Source organism: Musa acuminata, chromosome BXJ1-5 (genome assembly GCF_036884655.1).
Source record: "Musa acuminata AAA Group cultivar baxijiao chromosome BXJ1-5, Cavendish_Baxijiao_AAA, whole genome shotgun sequence".
In the NCBI taxonomy this organism is placed as follows: domain Eukaryota; kingdom Viridiplantae; phylum Streptophyta; class Magnoliopsida; order Zingiberales; family Musaceae; genus Musa; species Musa acuminata.
In genome coordinates this window covers 6106599-6124629 of record NC_088331.1, presented here as the reverse complement: position 1 = coordinate 6124629, position 18031 = coordinate 6106599, and the positions used below count along the sequence as shown (strand labels likewise).

The 18031-nt window shown below is 42.6% G+C and overlaps 2 protein-coding genes across 4 annotated transcripts; one reads left to right on the top strand and one right to left on the bottom strand.

The window, feature by feature from the left end:
• Positions 1 to 6770: 6770 nt before the first annotated feature.
• Positions 6771 to 14433, top strand: LOC135673351 (U-box domain-containing protein 44-like). Of its 3 annotated transcripts, none has more exons than XR_010513288.1 (6): positions 6771 to 7293; positions 7385 to 8179; positions 8441 to 8747; positions 9431 to 9901; positions 12025 to 13588; positions 14113 to 14433. XR_010513288.1 is itself a non-coding variant. In XM_065182241.1 (5 exons), exons 1-5 carry the CDS (start codon positions 6853 to 6855, stop codon positions 13140 to 13142), a joined length of 3132 nt encoding a protein of 1043 aa, XP_065038313.1. In that variant the 5' UTR covers positions 6771 to 6852; the 3' UTR covers positions 13143 to 13681. The 3 variants fall into 3 exon arrangements, 1 of the variants encoding a protein (XP_065038313.1); XR_010513287.1 differs by having other exon boundaries at positions 14110 to 14433; XM_065182241.1 differs by lacking the exon at positions 14113 to 14433 and having other exon boundaries at positions 12025 to 13681.
• Positions 14434 to 14564: 131 nt separating this feature from the next.
• LOC135673352 (jasmonate-induced oxygenase 2-like) lies at positions 14565 to 16281 on the bottom strand. Its single transcript, XM_065182242.1, has 3 exons — positions 15697 to 16281; positions 15302 to 15632; positions 14565 to 14990 (listed from the first exon to the last, which is right to left on the bottom strand). Exons 1-3 carry the CDS (start codon positions 16191 to 16193, stop codon positions 14745 to 14747), a joined length of 1074 nt encoding a protein of 357 aa, XP_065038314.1. The 5' UTR covers positions 16194 to 16281; the 3' UTR covers positions 14565 to 14744.
• Positions 16282 to 18031: the final 1750 nt, after the last annotated feature.

Sequence of the window (18031 nt, the reverse complement as noted above, 5' to 3'; positions counted from 1 at the left end):
CGAGATTGTACGAGTCGATGTCATGCCATAGGAACACGGATGGACTGACCCACACTACAGAGGATGTACGGGTCGACCGCCCACATGATTGCATCGTAGAAGATACTGGCAATCATTATTAACCATTGTACCCCTTAGCCACCTCCACATGTATAAATATCGATTACCAATCCTGGGAGAGGGGATGGATTATCCATGGGCTAACTTGAGCATCGAAGAGGTTGAGTTGAAAATTCTCCCTCGACATCGATCTATTATATAGGATCAACGAATGCAACTCGACTCTAGCTCGAGGCACCCTTGAAGGCTCAGTCACAACCTTAGAGTCGTTCTTTCCAGCATGATCTCTCTTCCCTATCTACCTCTCCCCCGAGGGACCACTTGGATGATATTGTGTTTTCAGGACTGGATCAAGCCGTGCACTAACTCTCAGGCCATAGCATAAAGGTGCAAAACATTCTTGGCGCTAGAAGAAGGGCATCACTTAGTTGGTGACAAAGGGGGGTTGAGGCTGTCATCAAAGGGCGCCTTGTTGTCCATCGGGACATTATCATCCTCAGGGCAGTAGGCAAAGGAGTCTCACTCAACCTCCAAATCGGGATACTTGGCCTTGAAGCGTGTGAGGGTGTCCATGTACCCTTACTATTACGAGACCTACCCCGACCTCTCTAACTCCCTATGGAAACTGGTCGTCTCCTTGTACTGAGTGATCGCCTCCTTCACCGGCTCGGGAGCAAGACGTTGCTCTTAGGCCAAGGCCCCCTCTACTTCTTAAGTTGTGGTCTGGACCATCTTGAGCTCCTACAGCTCATCCTACAGGACTTGGTTCCTTCCTCAATTGTCCTTTAACTACTACTTGGACTCGTCGAGTCTCTGGTTGATGTTCCTGAGTTCTTGCTTGGCCCACTCCAACTGTTTAGCCAGGTCAGTAGCCTATGCCTCCACCTCGACCATAATAGTAGGTTCGACCCCTCCTCTAGCTCCTTAATTTTAGCTCAGAGCTCCTTAACAATCTCGAACAACTGATCAATTATCACCCTCACGTCATGGACTCAATCCACTAAGCCTATCATGTAATGTTACTGTTGCACAGCATGAGCAGACCAACATCAGCAAACCTCTAAGGAGGAACTTAATGCATGAGGCATAAGAGTTCGAGACTACTCATTATGACTATGCTTCAAGTGCAACTACTAATTAGCACCTTCGAGGATGAGCAGTATATCTGCTTTGCCAACAGGGGGAAGAAAGCCCCTCAGCAATACTCCATTGTGTCCACCCCATCAACCCACACCTTTTGTTCGTGTGTGAGATTCACCCACCGTGGTTCCAATGGGGTATCTGATGTCAGTTCCGAGAGGTTAGCCATCTATAGGGTCATGAAAGGCTAGGTCTTAGCCCTACACAAGTCTTGCATTAACCTTGGGTGTGATGCTTTCTTCCTAGACCACCTTGCCTTGGGAATGAGCAGGGTATGCCCCCTCGAGCATGGCCTGCAGTGGGAGCACCACCTTGAGCCAACATATATGGGATGTCAGCTAGTTCCTCAACAGAACCCTAGCAAACTTCAACCCCTTGAAGAGTTCCTTCAGAGCATGACACCTTTCGCACCATGAACTTCTGCCTCTTCTTCAACCATTTCGAGTTGCCACGACTTGACCGAGGTGTGTCGAGGGCTTCCATTGATGGCTCGCGAGTAGGAGGTGGTGCTAGCCATAGAGTCCTAAAGTCAAATGCATGAGCTGCCCCCTTCATGCTTTTAAGGTCCATGCCTATAAACCTAAGACAGTAGGATACAAGATCAATATCGGCATCGAGAAACATATAAAGAAAAATCTATGTCATACCCCGAGGGGCTGGGCTGAGACTCGCTCTAACCAAGCAGTTCTTATTCATCCTGATCACCGCCTTGGAGGAAGAAAGGATCTCCTTCAGGCACTTAACATGCTCAGTCTCCTTGTCCAATAGGAAGGGAGGATTATTGTTGATATCTTTTCCGACCATTCGAGGCCAAACCCCCACCCCTGACTGGCGTTGATGAAGAAGTAGCATGACTTCCAACCCTTATTATTTAAAGGGGTGTCGTTCACATTGAAGCCTCCTCAGGCGGCCAGAAAGTAGTCGCCCTACCCCTTACACAGCCTTAAGCAAGCAGAGAAGAGGGTTTGAGTTGGGCTGATCCCTGTTCCCTGACATTGCCCGATGAACGCCACAAGTTGGGCGTCATCTGGGAAGGCGAGATCTGCCACCATTGCAGACATAACTTATGACCGGGTGGAGTATAAGACAAAGTCCTGCTTCAAAGGTGTCACGAGATAGCTCGAATAGATTTGGGAATGGGTCATATGAGTATCGCCTAAGCTGAGGAACTTGCAACTCATACTTAGCCGAGATGTAGTACCGTGACTGAAGCCGCTCCACAAGCGACGTCGTCACAACCGAGTCATAGTTGTGGGCATCATTCATGCTCTCTGAGGTCTGGACGACCTTGACATCCGTTAAGGACATGCTCCCCAGGGATGAGCTTACCTGCTCTACCCTTAGACTACTTGAGGACAAAACATGGACCTTGATTGGAACCCAACTAGATGAACTAGAAGAAGAGGGGGAAGGATAAGACATTCCGACCTGTGGAAGAGTGACTAAATTGCAATGAAGTAAGACGACCCAACACGCCCCACTCGAAGCACTAAATGTAGGAAAATCTAGGATGACATCACATGCATAGCAGAAGAATGTAAAACAAAAATCCCAGATTTTCTAAAAAGGTGTTCGTAGTCGTATGAAGAATGGTGCGCAAAAACTTACGAAACTAAAAAACACGTGTGAGATAGTTGTGTTATCTAGGGAGATCATATATCCTTAAAATCCTACGGATCTGTGACTCTCTAGTGGTGATCCACACGATATGGCCTACGAACACGCTCCTTAAATCGCTATCTAAATTTCTACACTTGTTGGCTGAGGATAAGAAGGGGAGAGGAGAATAGGAGGTGGTAGCCAAGAAGGCCCTAGCCTATGGCCTTTTGGTTTTCTCCTATTTATAGAGGTCCTATATCAATTTAACCATAATGGATCCTACCATATTGGGTACTGTATCTCCATTCAACTATCCAAGTCTCTTAGATTAGTGGGTCTCTACCCAATAATCTTTTATTGGCTCCCATTGGATCTTATTCATAAAATCCAATAATTCAGAAGCTTATTGGATATCCAATAAGATATGGGCTCCAACAGATATCTCATATCCGAACCTTTACCCGTCGTAACACCTACCATATGTATGTGACCCTCTAGGCCCAATATCAAACTGGTTGTGTGTTATATCTATCAAAACTCCTTCTGACTCAGCGAATTATTATCTTCATAATAATTCACTTGATTCGTCAACTACGGATGTACTAGCCACTCCGTCGTAGTCCTCAAACGATATAGGAGAATCCAATCTATTATACCTATTTGTTATCAATTATTATATATCTATAGTCCCTCATATATCTAGCATCCCAGATATCATATATCGGGCATGGTGCTATCAAGCTCATACAGTTTTTACTTGAGTCTCACTCTAATTGGAGTCTCCCGTAGAACTCTTTCTCTCTCAATCCGAATGACTCCGACTAGAGATTTGTCTGAGCAAGAACACATGAAAGATCCTTTCATGATACCAAGAGTGGATGATCATCTATCGACACTCAATAGCCATCGTAAGGTTGGTTGTCACTCTCGATAATTGGTTGTATTAGATCTGAAACTTCCAAACCTTTAAGTTCGGTGTCAAAGGGTACAGTACTCATATAAAACATTCTTGGTGTCTCAAGTCTATGGACCAGATATACCTCTGGGATGATAGAATCGCTATATGATAATAAGGTATTATAAACTATCCAACATTCCGTGAGTAGATCAATTAGTGAACTCATTCTCCAATGAGCACCTATGCTATATCCCTAGTGTCCCCACACGAGCAATTATGAGACCAGCCATCTCCATCATAATGATGAGTATATAGTACACCAATCTGTTCAGTTATTTCGATGTTCCTCTCAAGTAACATATAGCCGAGATTATTCATGGTGTGTTTAAAGGTGAATCGGTCTCAATATCATGATCTCATCACGATCCGATTCTCATTGCATGGATCAATGAAAATCATAATAGATTAATGCAACAAGCAATATAATATGATAAAATACTAAATAATATAATAAGTAAAAATGTGTGTATGTTATGTCACATATGTCATCACTCACGTGATTGGTTTATAGGACACCTATGACTAGCACTAACAAATCTTGAGGTATAAAGAGGAGTAGAAAGAGCCAAGGAGTTTAATAGGTCTCCTCTCCAACCATTCACCCTCTATCATCAAGGCTGCCACCCCATTTGATGCAATCCTTTCAAATCCCCAAGGGTGGCAAATGTCCAATCCTCTATAATGGCACCTCGAAGAAACCCCCGTAAAGCCAAAAAGTTCCAGCCTCATCATGATGAAGTGATGCTTTGAGTTCTATAGAAACAACATGAACTCATAGGACTACACGACCAAAAAAAAGGGAGGGGTGCCCACCAGACTAGGCCCGCCATAATGGAAGATCAAGGCCAGCCACGGTGACACCATCAGGTCAAGCATGCTTGAGTTGTGCAAATCGGGAAAGATATAGTGGAAGATTCGGGGCCCACCACTACAAGGCCATCAGATCAAGCGTGCTCGAGTTGTGTAGATCAAGAAGGAGGTAGCGGAAGGCCCACCATGGTGAGGTCATCAAGCCAAATGTGCTCGAGTTGTGCATATCAGGGAGGAGGTAGTAAAAGATTCAAGGCCCACCATGACGAGGCCATTGAGTCGAATGTGCTTGAGTTGTGCAGATCGGGAAGGAGGTAGCGACTTATATAAGGCTTGCCACGACGAGACCATCGGACCAAATGTACCAGAGTTGTATAAATTGGGAAGGAGATAGCGGAAGATCAAAGCCTGCCACGGTGAGGTCATTAGGCCAAATGTGCATGAGTTGTATAGATCTGGTAGTGGAAGGTTCAGGGCCCACCATGACGAGGCCATCGGGTTGAGTGTGCCCGAGTTGTGCAGATCGGGAATGAGATATCAGAAGATCCAAAGCCCACCATGGTGAAGCCATCTGGCCAAATGTGCCCAAGTTGTGTAGATTGGGAAGGATGTAGCGGAACATCAAGGTCCGCAATAGTGAAGCCATCGGGCTGAATGTGCCTAAGTTATGTAGATCGGGAAGGAGATAGTGGAGAATCGAAGCCCACCATCGTGAGGTCACCAAGCAAAATCATCTCGAGATGTGCAAGTTAGGAGAAAGAAGAACCTCACTATGATAAAGTTGTGAAGAAAAATGTGTCTGAGGTGTGTAGATTGAAAAAAGAAAAAAACCCACCACGACGAAACCACAAAACGAAATATGTCTGAGGTATGTAAGTCAGGAGGAGGAGCTAGCCGTAATGTGTTCGAGGCACTTGAATCATGATAACGAGATCCACATCAGGACATCTATTGCAACAACACCACCAAAGAGCACTCGAGACATTTGAATCAATGGGATCCGACCTAAGCCATTAGATGACATACCTTAAGCTCCTCTATGAGGTACCCGAAGCACACCTTCAGGGAGGACAAATGATAAGGAAGATTCCAACACTAACCATGGGTCACTAGCTAGCAGCCATCGTGGAACACAATGCGACATCTATTAGACTCAGAATGAAGTTGACTTGGCAAGTGACGCACTTCCAACCAGCTCTGCGTCGCACGGGGGACTGTACGAGTCGATGTCGTGCCATAGTAACCCGAACGGGTTAACCTACGTTGTAGGGGACGTACGAGTTGATTGCCCACATGACCGCACCGCAAGAGGTATCAACAGTCATTATCAATCATTATACCCCCCCGACCACCTCTATAGGTATAAATACCGATTCCCTATCCAATGAGAGGGGATGAATTATCCATAGACTAACTTGAGCATCAAAAAGGTTGAATTGGGAATTCCCCCCAACATTAACTTGTTGTGCAGGATCCTAACGTAAATCGAGTGCGACTTGACTCTACCTTCGGGCACTCTTGAAGGCTTGGTCATAGCCTCATAGCCATCCTTTCTAGCACGGTCTTGTTTTTCCATTCATCTCTCTCTTGAGATCACCTGGACGACTTTATGCTTTTGGGACTGGATTAAGCTATACCGACTCTCAGGCCACGACGACGTAAAGGTGTAAAACAACACCCACAAAAATAGTGTGTTGATTGAAGATAAATAGATATATTTGTATTTTCATCATATTATTATATTTTATATTAAGCATTATTATGGATATCCTTGGGCATTTGTTGGATGTGGTTAAATAGGTCAGATTAGCTTACCGTATGGGCCAGATTGGGTCCGATCCGTTGACGCTGTCTTCTCGTCCAACACCACGAACCGGTCGGACCAAATCCCGTACACGGACCGAACCACCGGAGACGGGTTCAAAGTCCAAGCCCAACGTTGTGACGCGCGAAGACCTTGACTCAGTGGAGGACTCTCCCGAGTTAACCATTTCGAGGTACTCTCACCCGCGGAACAGCAATCAAATCGTCTCTCCCATCAACGTACCGACATGAGCTCCGCGGTACCACTTCCTACGTATATTCTTATCTCTCATCAGAGACAGGAAATGTAAACATCAACATTTTATTGGCTGAAGCTTCAGGACGCACCAATACTATTTCTCACATTTTGTAGATCCTGCTTCGTCAAAGACAGGTGACCCGAACACCCTAAGCAACGTCTTATTATAACCCGAACGCCACTCACGGTCGTCGTATTTCTGGCTCGCTTTGACGTCGCGAAGATGACGTCACCCGGCGGAACGGCGGCGGCCGCGCTCGACTCCATCGCTCGCTCCTTGGCCGAGATATGCGGCGACTGCGATGGCGGAGGGGATCACCGATGGGACCCGCCGCGACGCTTTTCTGACTTCGCCCGACGGCTAGAGGCGGTCGTCCGCGGCCTCGCTGGCGCGCCGGAGCTGTTGTCCTCCCCGGCCGTCCGCACCGCCCTCGGGGGCGTTGCCGCGGATCTCGATGCGTCCCGTCCCACCCTCTCCGTTTACCGTGGTCGGAGCCCCATCTACATCCTCATCCATTGCGTCCCCCTCTCCGACGCTCTCCGCGGTCGCGTTGCCTCCCTCGCGGCATGGCTTGCCCTCCTCGACTCCCCGCTAGCCTCCCTTCCGGACTTACGCAAGAAGGCCACCGACCTCTCCCGCGACATGGACCAAACCGATCTCAAGGTTTTATTTCCCCCTTCGATCTCTGTCCCTCATCCTTCTTTGATCCCGATCCGATCCCCCCCCTAAGAAACAAAATGTAACTTCGATTCAGGTGACGGAGACCGAGGAGAGGGTTTACTCAAGCCTCCAAAGGGAAGCAAAAGAGGTGGTCCAGAGCAGCAAGGCCGTGCAAAGTGCCACCGTCATGGACCTCGCTCGCGCCCTCGGAATCGATCCTGCTGATCACGGCAAGCTCGGGGAGCAAATCAAGCTCTTGAGAGCCGACCTCTCTGGCCTTAGCTCCTTGGCCGAGAGACGGATCCTGATCTCTCTTGAGAAGATCTTGGATGACTGGTCAAAGGAGCCCTGCATTGCTGATGGCTTGGTCACTGCCAACTTCGAGGAAGAAGCCCAGATTCCGCCCTTTAAGAATTTCCTTTGTCCCCTCACCAAGGGGGTGATGAAGGACCCCGTGGTTCTCGAATCGTCCCAAACATATGAGCGCGCAGCTATCTGTCATTGGTTTGATCGCTGCTTGGAGGATGGGCGTGACCCGACCTGCCCCGTCACAGGGAAGGTGCTCCATTCGCTGGAACTGAGGCCCAACATTGGACTTGCGGGTGCAATCGAAGAGTGGGTTAATCGCAATGTTGAAATCCAGATAAACTCAGCATTGCAGTATCTCGCTGAAGAATCTTCTTGCCCGGTGGAGTGCATATTGACGGTGCTGGATAATGTTTATAGGATCTCGGAGGAGCACCCATCGTGCCGGTACAAGGTGAGGAATGCAGGAATCGTCGCTCTCGTGGTGAAGTTGCTGAAGGACCAGTCAAGTAGGATGGGATCGGAGTTGAGAGGCAAGACCCTAATGGCCATGCATAGCATGGCAAAAGATGGCGAAAGCAAGGTAATTCGACATGCCTGTGATTTTCCAACATGAGCAGATCCTGATTGTTCTATACTAGAGATAAGTAGTTCACTTATTGCTTTGGAACACTGGCTATTTACTCGGTCAAATAGGCAAACGTTAGCTCTACTTACTGATCCTTTGATTTAAGCTGGGGCCATACATTATTTTTGAGAAAGCAGCTTCACTTGTTTCAAGTGCTTATCTGAGTTTTCATGAATATATCATAAAGTAATATTAACATTAGGAAATTTTGTGTAGCTAATCATGCTTGAACAAGGTATTACTAGACTGGCAATACGAAGCCTTACTGGGCGGTCAGAAATGGAAAAAGAGTATGCTTTGAAGCTATTGCTTGAATTCTCCATTGATACAGACTGTTGCACCAGAATAGCACTGGAGAAAGGGGCTTTAGTTCTTCTCTCGAGTATGGCTGCAAATTCAGACCATCCCACATCATCCAATTTAGCTGAAGAAGTACTAAAAAACTTGGAAAAAGTGGAGGACAATGTTCAGCACTTAGCCATGGCTGGAAGGTTTCAACCATTAGTGGCTCGGTTGTGCAATGGTATGGCTCCAACTTTTCAGTGTAAACTGTTCAATTTGAGTTGATAATTACTCCATCTGTAGCAGTATCTATCCAATATTCATCATATGTTACTTTTCTTGTATGTATAAAAGAGTTTTTCATTCTTCTAACATGCTTGGGCATTCAATTAGTAGTTGTTCCCAACAATCAACAGAGATATCTTTACCAGAATGAATAAATATGGGTCTGTATCTTTCTTTCTTGTTACTTTTGAACACTTCATGTGGTACCAGATATCATTTTGAGTGATGCCAAGTTATAATAGTTTCTTTTTTTCCTGTTGTAGTTTACATAATTTAGAGTGCTGCATTGTGAGGTTGACCGTTTTGCTTGAAAACCCAATAGTACCATGAAATCCTTGCCACTTTTGGAAACTTCTTATGATCTCACTATATGATGCATGCAATATTAGTTGATCCCAAAAATAATGGTGAGATACCCATCCAAGTTTATAGATTTACTTTGTAATGCAATTAATAACTACTATATACCGTCTCCTCTAAAAAACTCTTTGCTTTGTGCCTGTCGAATATGTGCCTGCTTCCAAATCTTTTTCCACTTCCAATATAATAAACAAATGAAAATGAAGATGACAAGAATTATTATTATTATTCCTATAAGTATCTTTTGTTTTCTTCAGCTAATATTTCTATGGATCATAGGCACTGAGGATGTTAGACTGGAGATTGCAACTCTTGTGGGAAAAATGAGTTTAACAAACAATGGAAAAGACTATATTGCTAGACAAGGAGGTCGAATACTGATCAATATGCTCTCATCCAACCAAGAGCAGCAGGAAGCTAGTTTGCATGCCTTGTATAATCTGTCAACCTTGGATGACAATGCTGCTATACTAGTTGATTTTGGAATCCTTCCAACACTTATGGATATTCTTTTTGCGACACAGCAAGATGCTCCATCTGAGATTAAAGAATTGGCGGCATCAACAGTTGCAAACATTGTCTCCATATCTGGGCACTGGGAACTATCATTTGGCGATAAAGAAGGACATCAAATACAATCAGAATTTATTATCCGAAAGCTACTGGATGTTCTGTCTCATTCACCTTGCAAATGCCAGGCTGCTGTTCTTCATATTCTATGTGGCATTGCTTCTTCTCCCAGAGCATCAGGTATGCTTCACAACTGAGATTAAATACACTATTTGATGTTCTAGGTTCTTTACTCATTAAATTGTCAATTGAAAAGGAAAAGTATTGAGACATTAGGCTTCAAAAGGGTTGGAATGTTTTTCAGAAATTACCAGGTCAAAAAAAAAAAAATCATTGTTTGCTCCAGCTATTTTACCTTAAAACCCATGTTGTAGGACTACTAAGTGTCATCTTCCTATACAAACCAAAAATTTTAGAAACTGGGTGTTAAAACTGTCACTTTTAGGGTTTAATCTTGAATTCTTAGATAGAAATGCTTTCTTCCTTTTTTTTTTTCTGTCATACACAAAAAATGATTCTAATGATATCTTTGTTCTCGTGAAGTAAATTATTACATTGTGCGAATCATTGAATATAAACTTCTAATTCATAATAGGACAAAAGATAATGCACTAGGATTTCCATTTCATGTATCAAAATTATATCTATTTTTGACCGAACAAAGACATACTAATCAGCACAGTCCTGAAAGGCCCGCTTGTTGACCAACAGAAGCCAATGGCATTGGAAGTATGCATGGTTTAAAATGATGATCCGACTAGTACATACAGATTGGATCATATACCTTGGTACAGCTTGGTTTAACAGTCATTTTAATTTTCTATAATTTTATTCAGCAGTATTGGATGTTTGGTATGCCAATCATCATAACACCATGCCCTTTTGGGGCATGAGTTTCAGCGAACTCTACTGGAATCCACTGAATCTGGTTCATTCCAACCAGCTAGTCACCTGTCAAGAAGAATATGAGCAGGGCCAATAGGTAATTATAAAAGAGGAAATTAGAAGATGGGAAGAGGAAAGAGAATAAAAAAAAGACATAAGTCTATTAAACCTGACTAGCAAAGTGGGCTCCTGTCTGGATATCTAGGTTCACATGTTATGTCTGCTTGTGCCTTGCAGCTTAACCTAAATTCAGCAAAGCGGATTCTTGTATTATCTATTTTTTCCTGTTCCTTTTATTTTGCTTCTCTTTAGTAATTTTTACCATTTTGCCGTAATCTTGTTACTTTTGTTTTCAATTGGCATTTGTTTGTAATTTCTGGACCAAAGAGATTAGCATATACTCTGTTTTTTTAACTAGTGTGTGTGTGTGCATGTGTGTGTGTATGCACTCTTGTCTGCTTGCTATATGCTTAAGTGTAATTGAATGCACTTTGCTGTCGTTTCAACAACCAGGTTAGTTTGTTTCACTTGACACCATTTTTCATTGTTGACTCAAGATCGATCGATCAATCAGCTTAATATATGATACAATGGTGAGCCTTTGCAACAAAATTTCTAGTAATTCAGACTGATTGCAAGCAGATATATGGAATCATAAATTTTATTTAGATGTTATGAAGATAAAAAACTAAATTAAGTACATTTAGAAAATGCAACATTTCAAAATGCACCAGGATATATAACAGATTGTAGCAATCTAACTTATACTTGATACAGAAAGCATGTCAGATTTTAAGTAATATAAATCAAGAATATGTGATAAAGTGCATATGGTATGAGATTAGAGAGACAGAAATTGCTGACTAAGCGAATACAAAGAATGGCAGAGAAGAAAGGATGAAATTAAAGGCAAGGGAGATGGTAACATCAGTAAGAGAAAACCCACCATGCCAACATTTTTTTTTATAAATCATAAAATGTTGATGTATGAGTTGAATAAGTTGCCATATTTTTTTAAGGCATTAGGCCACCTAGACTGAGAGTTAAAAGGCACAAAAGATGAGTAAGAGTCATCCAACTGTAGTATATTCTGAGGATTTTGTTAGTTGTTAGAATTCATGGAGAAATTTCTGATAAAATTAAAATATTAGAATAACTGAAATAAAACACTCAAAAAGTCAATTTGTTTTAATTGATTATATTTATTGAAGCTGAATTTCAGTTCTATGGTGAATCCATCCTGCATCATACTTCAACTTGGAAACAATGACAGTGGTATTTCTTACTTCAACTTGGAAACAATGATAGTGGTATTTCTTTTCTATTAAGTTGATAGTATTGCTTTTAATTAAATAGATAAATATTTGCATTTCTGAATCACCACTGTGTAATTCCTCTTATTATTTCTACGGATACAGATATGGCAGCTTCTTGTATTGAAAGTAGTGGTGGCCTTAAAATTGTAGTACAGTATATTGAATACTCAGAGATTGACCATAGAGTGAATGCTTTTAGACTTCTAAACCTGTTATCTGAAAAGCTGGGGCAAGTTCTTGCTGAAGAACTTAGAGCTTCTAACAAGATTGTCTCACTCAAGGGAAAATTGCTAGATGCTCATAGCTCTCTTGAGGAGAGATGTGAAGTTGCAGGGCTACTTGCCAACCTTCCCATCTTAGATGATGAAGTGAAGACAGTTCTCGGATCCGATCTTCTTACATGGATAATTAGTCACATTAGAGAGGAACAATCCATTTCTTCTGGAAGGAACTCTAAAAAGGTCAGAAGAATGTTGGAAGGGCTTCTTGGCCTTCTATTGCATTATGCAAAGACTCCCGACCCAACAATAATTACCCTAGTCCAAGAAAATCAGTTCATGAGAATCTTTCGAGAACAACTGAACAGTCGTCCACATAGCAGAGCAAAGCAGCGAGCTGTCCTTGGTCTGAAATACCTTTCTGAGTTTGCAAGGGTATCAGTAGCCACTGATCTCTTAGAACCTCAACCACCCCGTGGACTTTGTTCTCCCTTGGTGTTATTATGTGGAATGGCACCAATGGTTCCTATATTATGTCCACTACATAATGTTCCATGTGACGGAAACAGCTCTTTTTGTTTACTAAAAGGAAATGCAGTCAAGCCACTGATTGATCTTATGAATGATGAGAATGTAGACGTTCAGTTAGCTGCAGTGGAAGCACTTTCCACGATTCTTTCAGATGTTCAAAACCTTAAGAATGCAAAAGAAGAGCTGGAACAGCTTGGACTTTTTAGAGCTGCAATATACCTTTTCAAAGAGGTTCGACCAGGAAAACTTCAAGAAAAAGTGGCACTGATGGTAGAAAGGTTCTTTCAAGTTGAGGCCCTTGCTCAAGATTATTCAACCGATCAAGATCTTGTGATGGCATTGGTTGGAGCTATGAAGCATGGGAATGCCAACACCAAGAAGCATGCTCAGGATGCTCTGGCCAACTTGAGAGTGTTGTCTGGTGTAGGAGGCAAACCAAGTTCAAATCATGGTAAAAGAAGTAACAGATGACTCATCCCTTCGATGACTCATAACTTCTTAATAGACTGAGTGTATTATGGTTTGTACCAGCGAAAATACTTTGTGAAGGAGACCCACGGAAATGCAAACTTATTAGATTCTGAATCGATCATGGTTTTTTGTGGAAGTTAGCTCATTGTTGGAAACAACAGCAGGGACAGACTCTGAGGCACCAAACATGTTCAACATGGAGATGTCTGAGTATATTTTCTCTGCTGTCAGAATTGATGTACACAGAATAATCACATCATCAGTTGAAACATGAGATTGCGAGGTGCCACTGACCCTAGTACATCTGACCGGCAGTTGGTCAAGACAACCATAAGAAGGTTTTCATGCTGCTGGATGTGTAGCCATTTGATTGCCAAAATGCTGATACTATCACAACGAAGGGTAACAACGCCTGAGAGTGCTGAACCATGATCTTCACAAGAATGGTAAAAACATTTCCTTGAAGGTCTTCCAGTGTACAGAGCAATGGATGAACTTTTTTTCTCTCATTTATATGTCTCATGGAGAACGTACCTCTATCTATTAAGGAACATAACTGATGATGATGATGATGATGATACATAATATATATATATATATATATATATATATATATATATATATATATACATACATACATATATATATATATACATACATATATATATATATACATACATACATATATATATATACATACATACATATATATATATATACATACATACATATATATATATATATACATACATACATATATATATATATACATACATACATATATATATATATACATACATACATACATATACATACATATATACATATATATACATCTTCCACCTGTAAAAGATTGGGAATCGAACTTTCACAGGACTGTGGTTCAGTTTTTGTATGTTATTAAAAGGCCTGCATGTGATATTTTTGTTGTAAATGAAGTCCTAACTAATTTGTAATTGTAACGCAGCAGGAGATTAATTTATGCAACAAAGAATGTTCAAATGGAACATACTTGATGGTTGGCTGTAAACATTCTGCTCTGGAGTAATAACAGCTATTTCATGAATCTATCTGGAAAATTGAGGCCCTGCTGCATGTGATACAAAACTCTAGGAAGCACTCTCACTTTGGAGGCCAATTGGAGCAGGCAGATGTATGATTTGTTTTTGTTACAGAAGCCCTGAAACTTATTTGTTGATGTTTTACCTGATCCATTCATATTGTTTCAAGCTACACTGCCTGATGTATCAATTGCATAAACAATGAATCAGGTCAGTCACAGTTCATCAAATGTTGACCAGCCTTCTTGTGGTAGATTCTGCTATTTTGCTGCTGAGATGTGTTGCGTTAGCTACGTTCATGAGAACTGACACAACAATAGAAATCAAGCACAATAATAGTGGATCATGTACTTTGCTATCGTCATCTTAATTTGTAGGTATAACGCTGCCAATCCAAGAAACAGCCGTCCTTAAAACTACAATTCATGGAGTCAACTTTCTGCAAATTTTATTTGACTTATCTCTCAATATACTCAAATTCAAACCCTATTAAAATCGAATGTAACTTAATATTCGATAACATTATTACGATATCTTCACATCAGTAAAGCTTGAGGGACTTCATTTGGGATTTGCCACTCGGGCCTCTCTTCCTCACATACATCCTGTGCTCGTTGAAGGTGATGCATGGATACAGTGGAGGCAGCTGCGGCGTGAGAAGCTCTGGCGCAGGTCCGATGGCCACATCTCCCTCCGGATTGTAGAAGAAAGCAATGGAGAGTCGCTCGTCTTTTGAGTTAGCTATCACCCGATGGTCCACACTCTTGTAGATCCCATTGCTTATCACCTGTTGAGCAAAACGAACACGATGATCTCAAATCCTGGAGTATGACTGAAGTCGATCATCGTCTTCAGATGACATGGCGAGGGGGATGTATGATATGATTCAAGTATGGTGTAATGTTAGGAAAGAGAGGAGTTGATGCAAGTCAACTTCGTTGAGTATTGCAAACAGTGTGTCGGCCACATTTCGAAGGAACCAATGAAGCATCGGAGCTATCAGTTCCAACTTTCGTGCCCAAAGTTTTCGTGCTTTCTTGCTTCGTGCTCACGTACGTCATGCATGCAAATCGTAGTGGGGGATTGGAAGCAGATGACCTCGATCTGGTCGGCGACGTTGACGATGAAGGCGCCGGGGACAGGCCGGACGGTGAGCCACGCGCCGTCCTTGCGAACTTGGAGCCCCTCGACGTGGTCGTCGGCGAGGAGCACCGTCAGGCCTCCGGGATCGGAGTGCGGGGAGAGGCCGAGGGTGAGCTCCGGCTGCGGGCATTTGGGATATAGGTTCACTCTCACGCATGAGGCGGTGCCGTCGCCGCCGAACGCCCTCCGGAGGTACTCCTCGTCCAAACCTAAGCCCATCGACAGCACCCTCAGCAGCACCCCGCAAAGCTTGAACACCTCGCCGCCGTACTCCTCGGTGACCTTCCTGCTCCCACGCAATCATCAGACAAGAAACTAAATCTCAAGCTAATGCGGTGGTAGCTACACACCTCAGGGTGCTCGGACGAGCCGGCCAGTGTCGGTCATGGCTCTTGATGGACAGGGGAAGGAGATGAAGGAAATAGTAATCTCCCCAATCTAAAACAGCGCCCTTCTCGACGCCGACGCGGCTGCCGTACCCCTCGTAGGTCGCCGGGGAGTTGGCATACCTCTGCTTCTCATCCAAGGGACGGCGGAAGAACTCCCTCCACACCCCCTTCATCTCTTCCACCAGATCCGGCCTAACGCCGTGGTTGATCACCTGGAAGAAGCCCCACTCCTTGCATGCGTCCCAGATCGCCACCATGGCGGCTCGGCTATCCACCGACCCGTCGTAGATGCCACGCAGATCGACGACCGGCATGGTGAGCCCCCGGTCAAGAGTGGCCTCGAGAGAGGGCCGATCGGATGGCGGTTTCACGTACTTCTCGGGGATAGAGGTCAGGCCGCCGTCCGACAAGGACTGGACGGGGACGACCGGCTCAGGCCACTGTCGGAGGTCATCCATGGCGAAGGTGAGCTGCACAGGGATTAAGGTTTCCAGGTGGTGAGAGGACGATGCACCCTGTTCAGCCTTTTATAGCATGTGGAGGGAGCCGAACCTGGCGATACTGCAATCCCTTCTTACCTTCCTACTACTGACAGTTGTCTAAAGTTGTAGGCGTTCAATTCGTAGTGTTGTTATAAGGTAAGAGAGGGATGTAACGGCGAATGCACATATTCGGCATGAGTTCTTGACGTGAGAATGACCAATGCGTAGCATATCAATTCCTTGCTTTGCCAACGTGAATTCAAAGCTGAAATCTGTGTATTACCAATCCAACTCAAACGGGTTGGATACACATATATCTGAGGGACAATGCTTTGCATCCAAATTCGACTAACCACGATTCATCTATCTATCCGCAATGATGCTCTTTTGAATCTGATATTTGTCGTTTGTTTCTCGGCGATTCTCACTCATACTTCCAATGAACACACAACCAATGAAAGATGCGCCGCCGTAGAGGAGGAAGAGACAGAGAGATTCTTTCCTCGTCAAATGAGAGAGAGAGAGAGAGAGAGAGAGACGGGGGCGAGGATGCCGACGTCTGCTGCGAACATATATGTCTACGTGAAGAGTTCATACACTCCATGGGGACTAATTCATGTCTATCTCCGGCCTTCGTCTTTTCTTTGACATTATGTTTTCAGCCATGTGAGGAATCAACGAGGATTACAGAGCTGAAGAACCGAATTAGAGTCCATTCCCGTGTCGCTTTCTCCGACTCCACTCTCGTCTTCCACGGACTGATTCCTGCTCCGAGTTCCAAGGTTTCCAAGTCCATCACGCATGGGCTGCAACCGCGGATTGCGATTCGACTCGATGATCGCAATGGGATAGTCCTACTTACATGGGAAAGGAATCGATGGACGTCTTCACATAGCATTAAGATTGTAACCGTTCATTAAGATTAATAATTCATGATAATGAATTTATTCATTTATAATAGTTTAAATATTTCAGTTTTTTATTCATAATAAATGAAACCGTTATTTATTTAATATCATTAAAATTCTTCGTTATGATTTAAACGTTAGAAATTTGAATTAATTCTTAACGTTATGAGTTGGTGATAATAAATGTTCTTGATGGGAGAATATCTATATAAATGAGGATTTTGGTCCTTGGGCTCAACATCATATCTTTGAAGTTAAAAGGATTACATATACCATCTAAAACAAGAGTTCTGAGCCGAGAAGTGTCAAAGTTCAAGAAGAAATCGCTGCAGAAATTTTTGACAATAATGGTTGGAGGTATGCTATTTCGTTTCCGCATTAGTTTTATTGTGTTTCTATTATAATGATTTAGAAACACAAGTTGGTATCAAATATTTTTAACAGTTGGTATCAGAGCAAATTCCTCTGATTTTAACCGAAAGAGTTTTCATTTTTTATACCATGAATATAGCTTTATTTTATTTTTTTTAACTTCTTGATATATTTCTTATTGAAAATCATGAGAATATAACTTTTAAATATTTGGAGTTAGTAAAATGCTTATTTATGCATATTTGGTTATATTAATTTATGCTTATGAGTCAATTTTATATGTCTAAAATGTCTAGTGATTAATATAATCTTAATTAATTAGGAATTAGTCACATCATTCTTAATTAATTAAAAATATATATAAAGTTAAAATAAGGATCACATAAGTAATTAGACATTATATTGTGACTGATTATATTTAATATAATAATTATTATCTCACATGATTTTTTATTGTATTAAATATAATTAATCAGGATAAAATATCATATTATTTTCATAATTTACCCGCAAGGATTATAAATTAGAATATAA

What these genes read in the sequence shown, in the direction of transcription:
- LOC135673351 (XM_065182241.1), top strand. Translation starts at nt 6,853, where the DNA reads ATGACGTCACCCGGCGGAACGGCGGCGGCCGCGCTCGACTCCATCGCT. An exon ending in TGGACCAAACCGATCTCAAG is followed by an intron (nt 7,294 to 7,384) that starts GTTTTATTTCCC and finishes ACTTCGATTCAG; the next exon opens with GTGACGGAGACCGAGGAGAG. An exon ending in CAAAAGATGGCGAAAGCAAG is followed by an intron (nt 8,180 to 8,440) that starts GTAATTCGACAT and finishes AATTTTGTGTAG; the next exon opens with CTAATCATGCTTGAACAAGG.
- LOC135673352 (XM_065182242.1), bottom strand. Translation starts at nt 16,193, where the DNA reads ATGGATGACCTCCGACAGTGGCCTGAGCCGGTCGTCCCCGTCCAGTCC. An exon ending in GCTCGTCCGAGCACCCTGAG is followed by an intron (nt 15,633 to 15,696) that starts GTGTGTAGCTAC and finishes GCGTGGGAGCAG; the next exon opens with GAAGGTCACCGAGGAGTACG. An exon ending in ACGTCGCCGACCAGATCGAG is followed by an intron (nt 14,991 to 15,301) that starts GTCATCTGCTTC and finishes TTTGCTCAACAG; the next exon opens with GTGATAAGCAATGGGATCTA.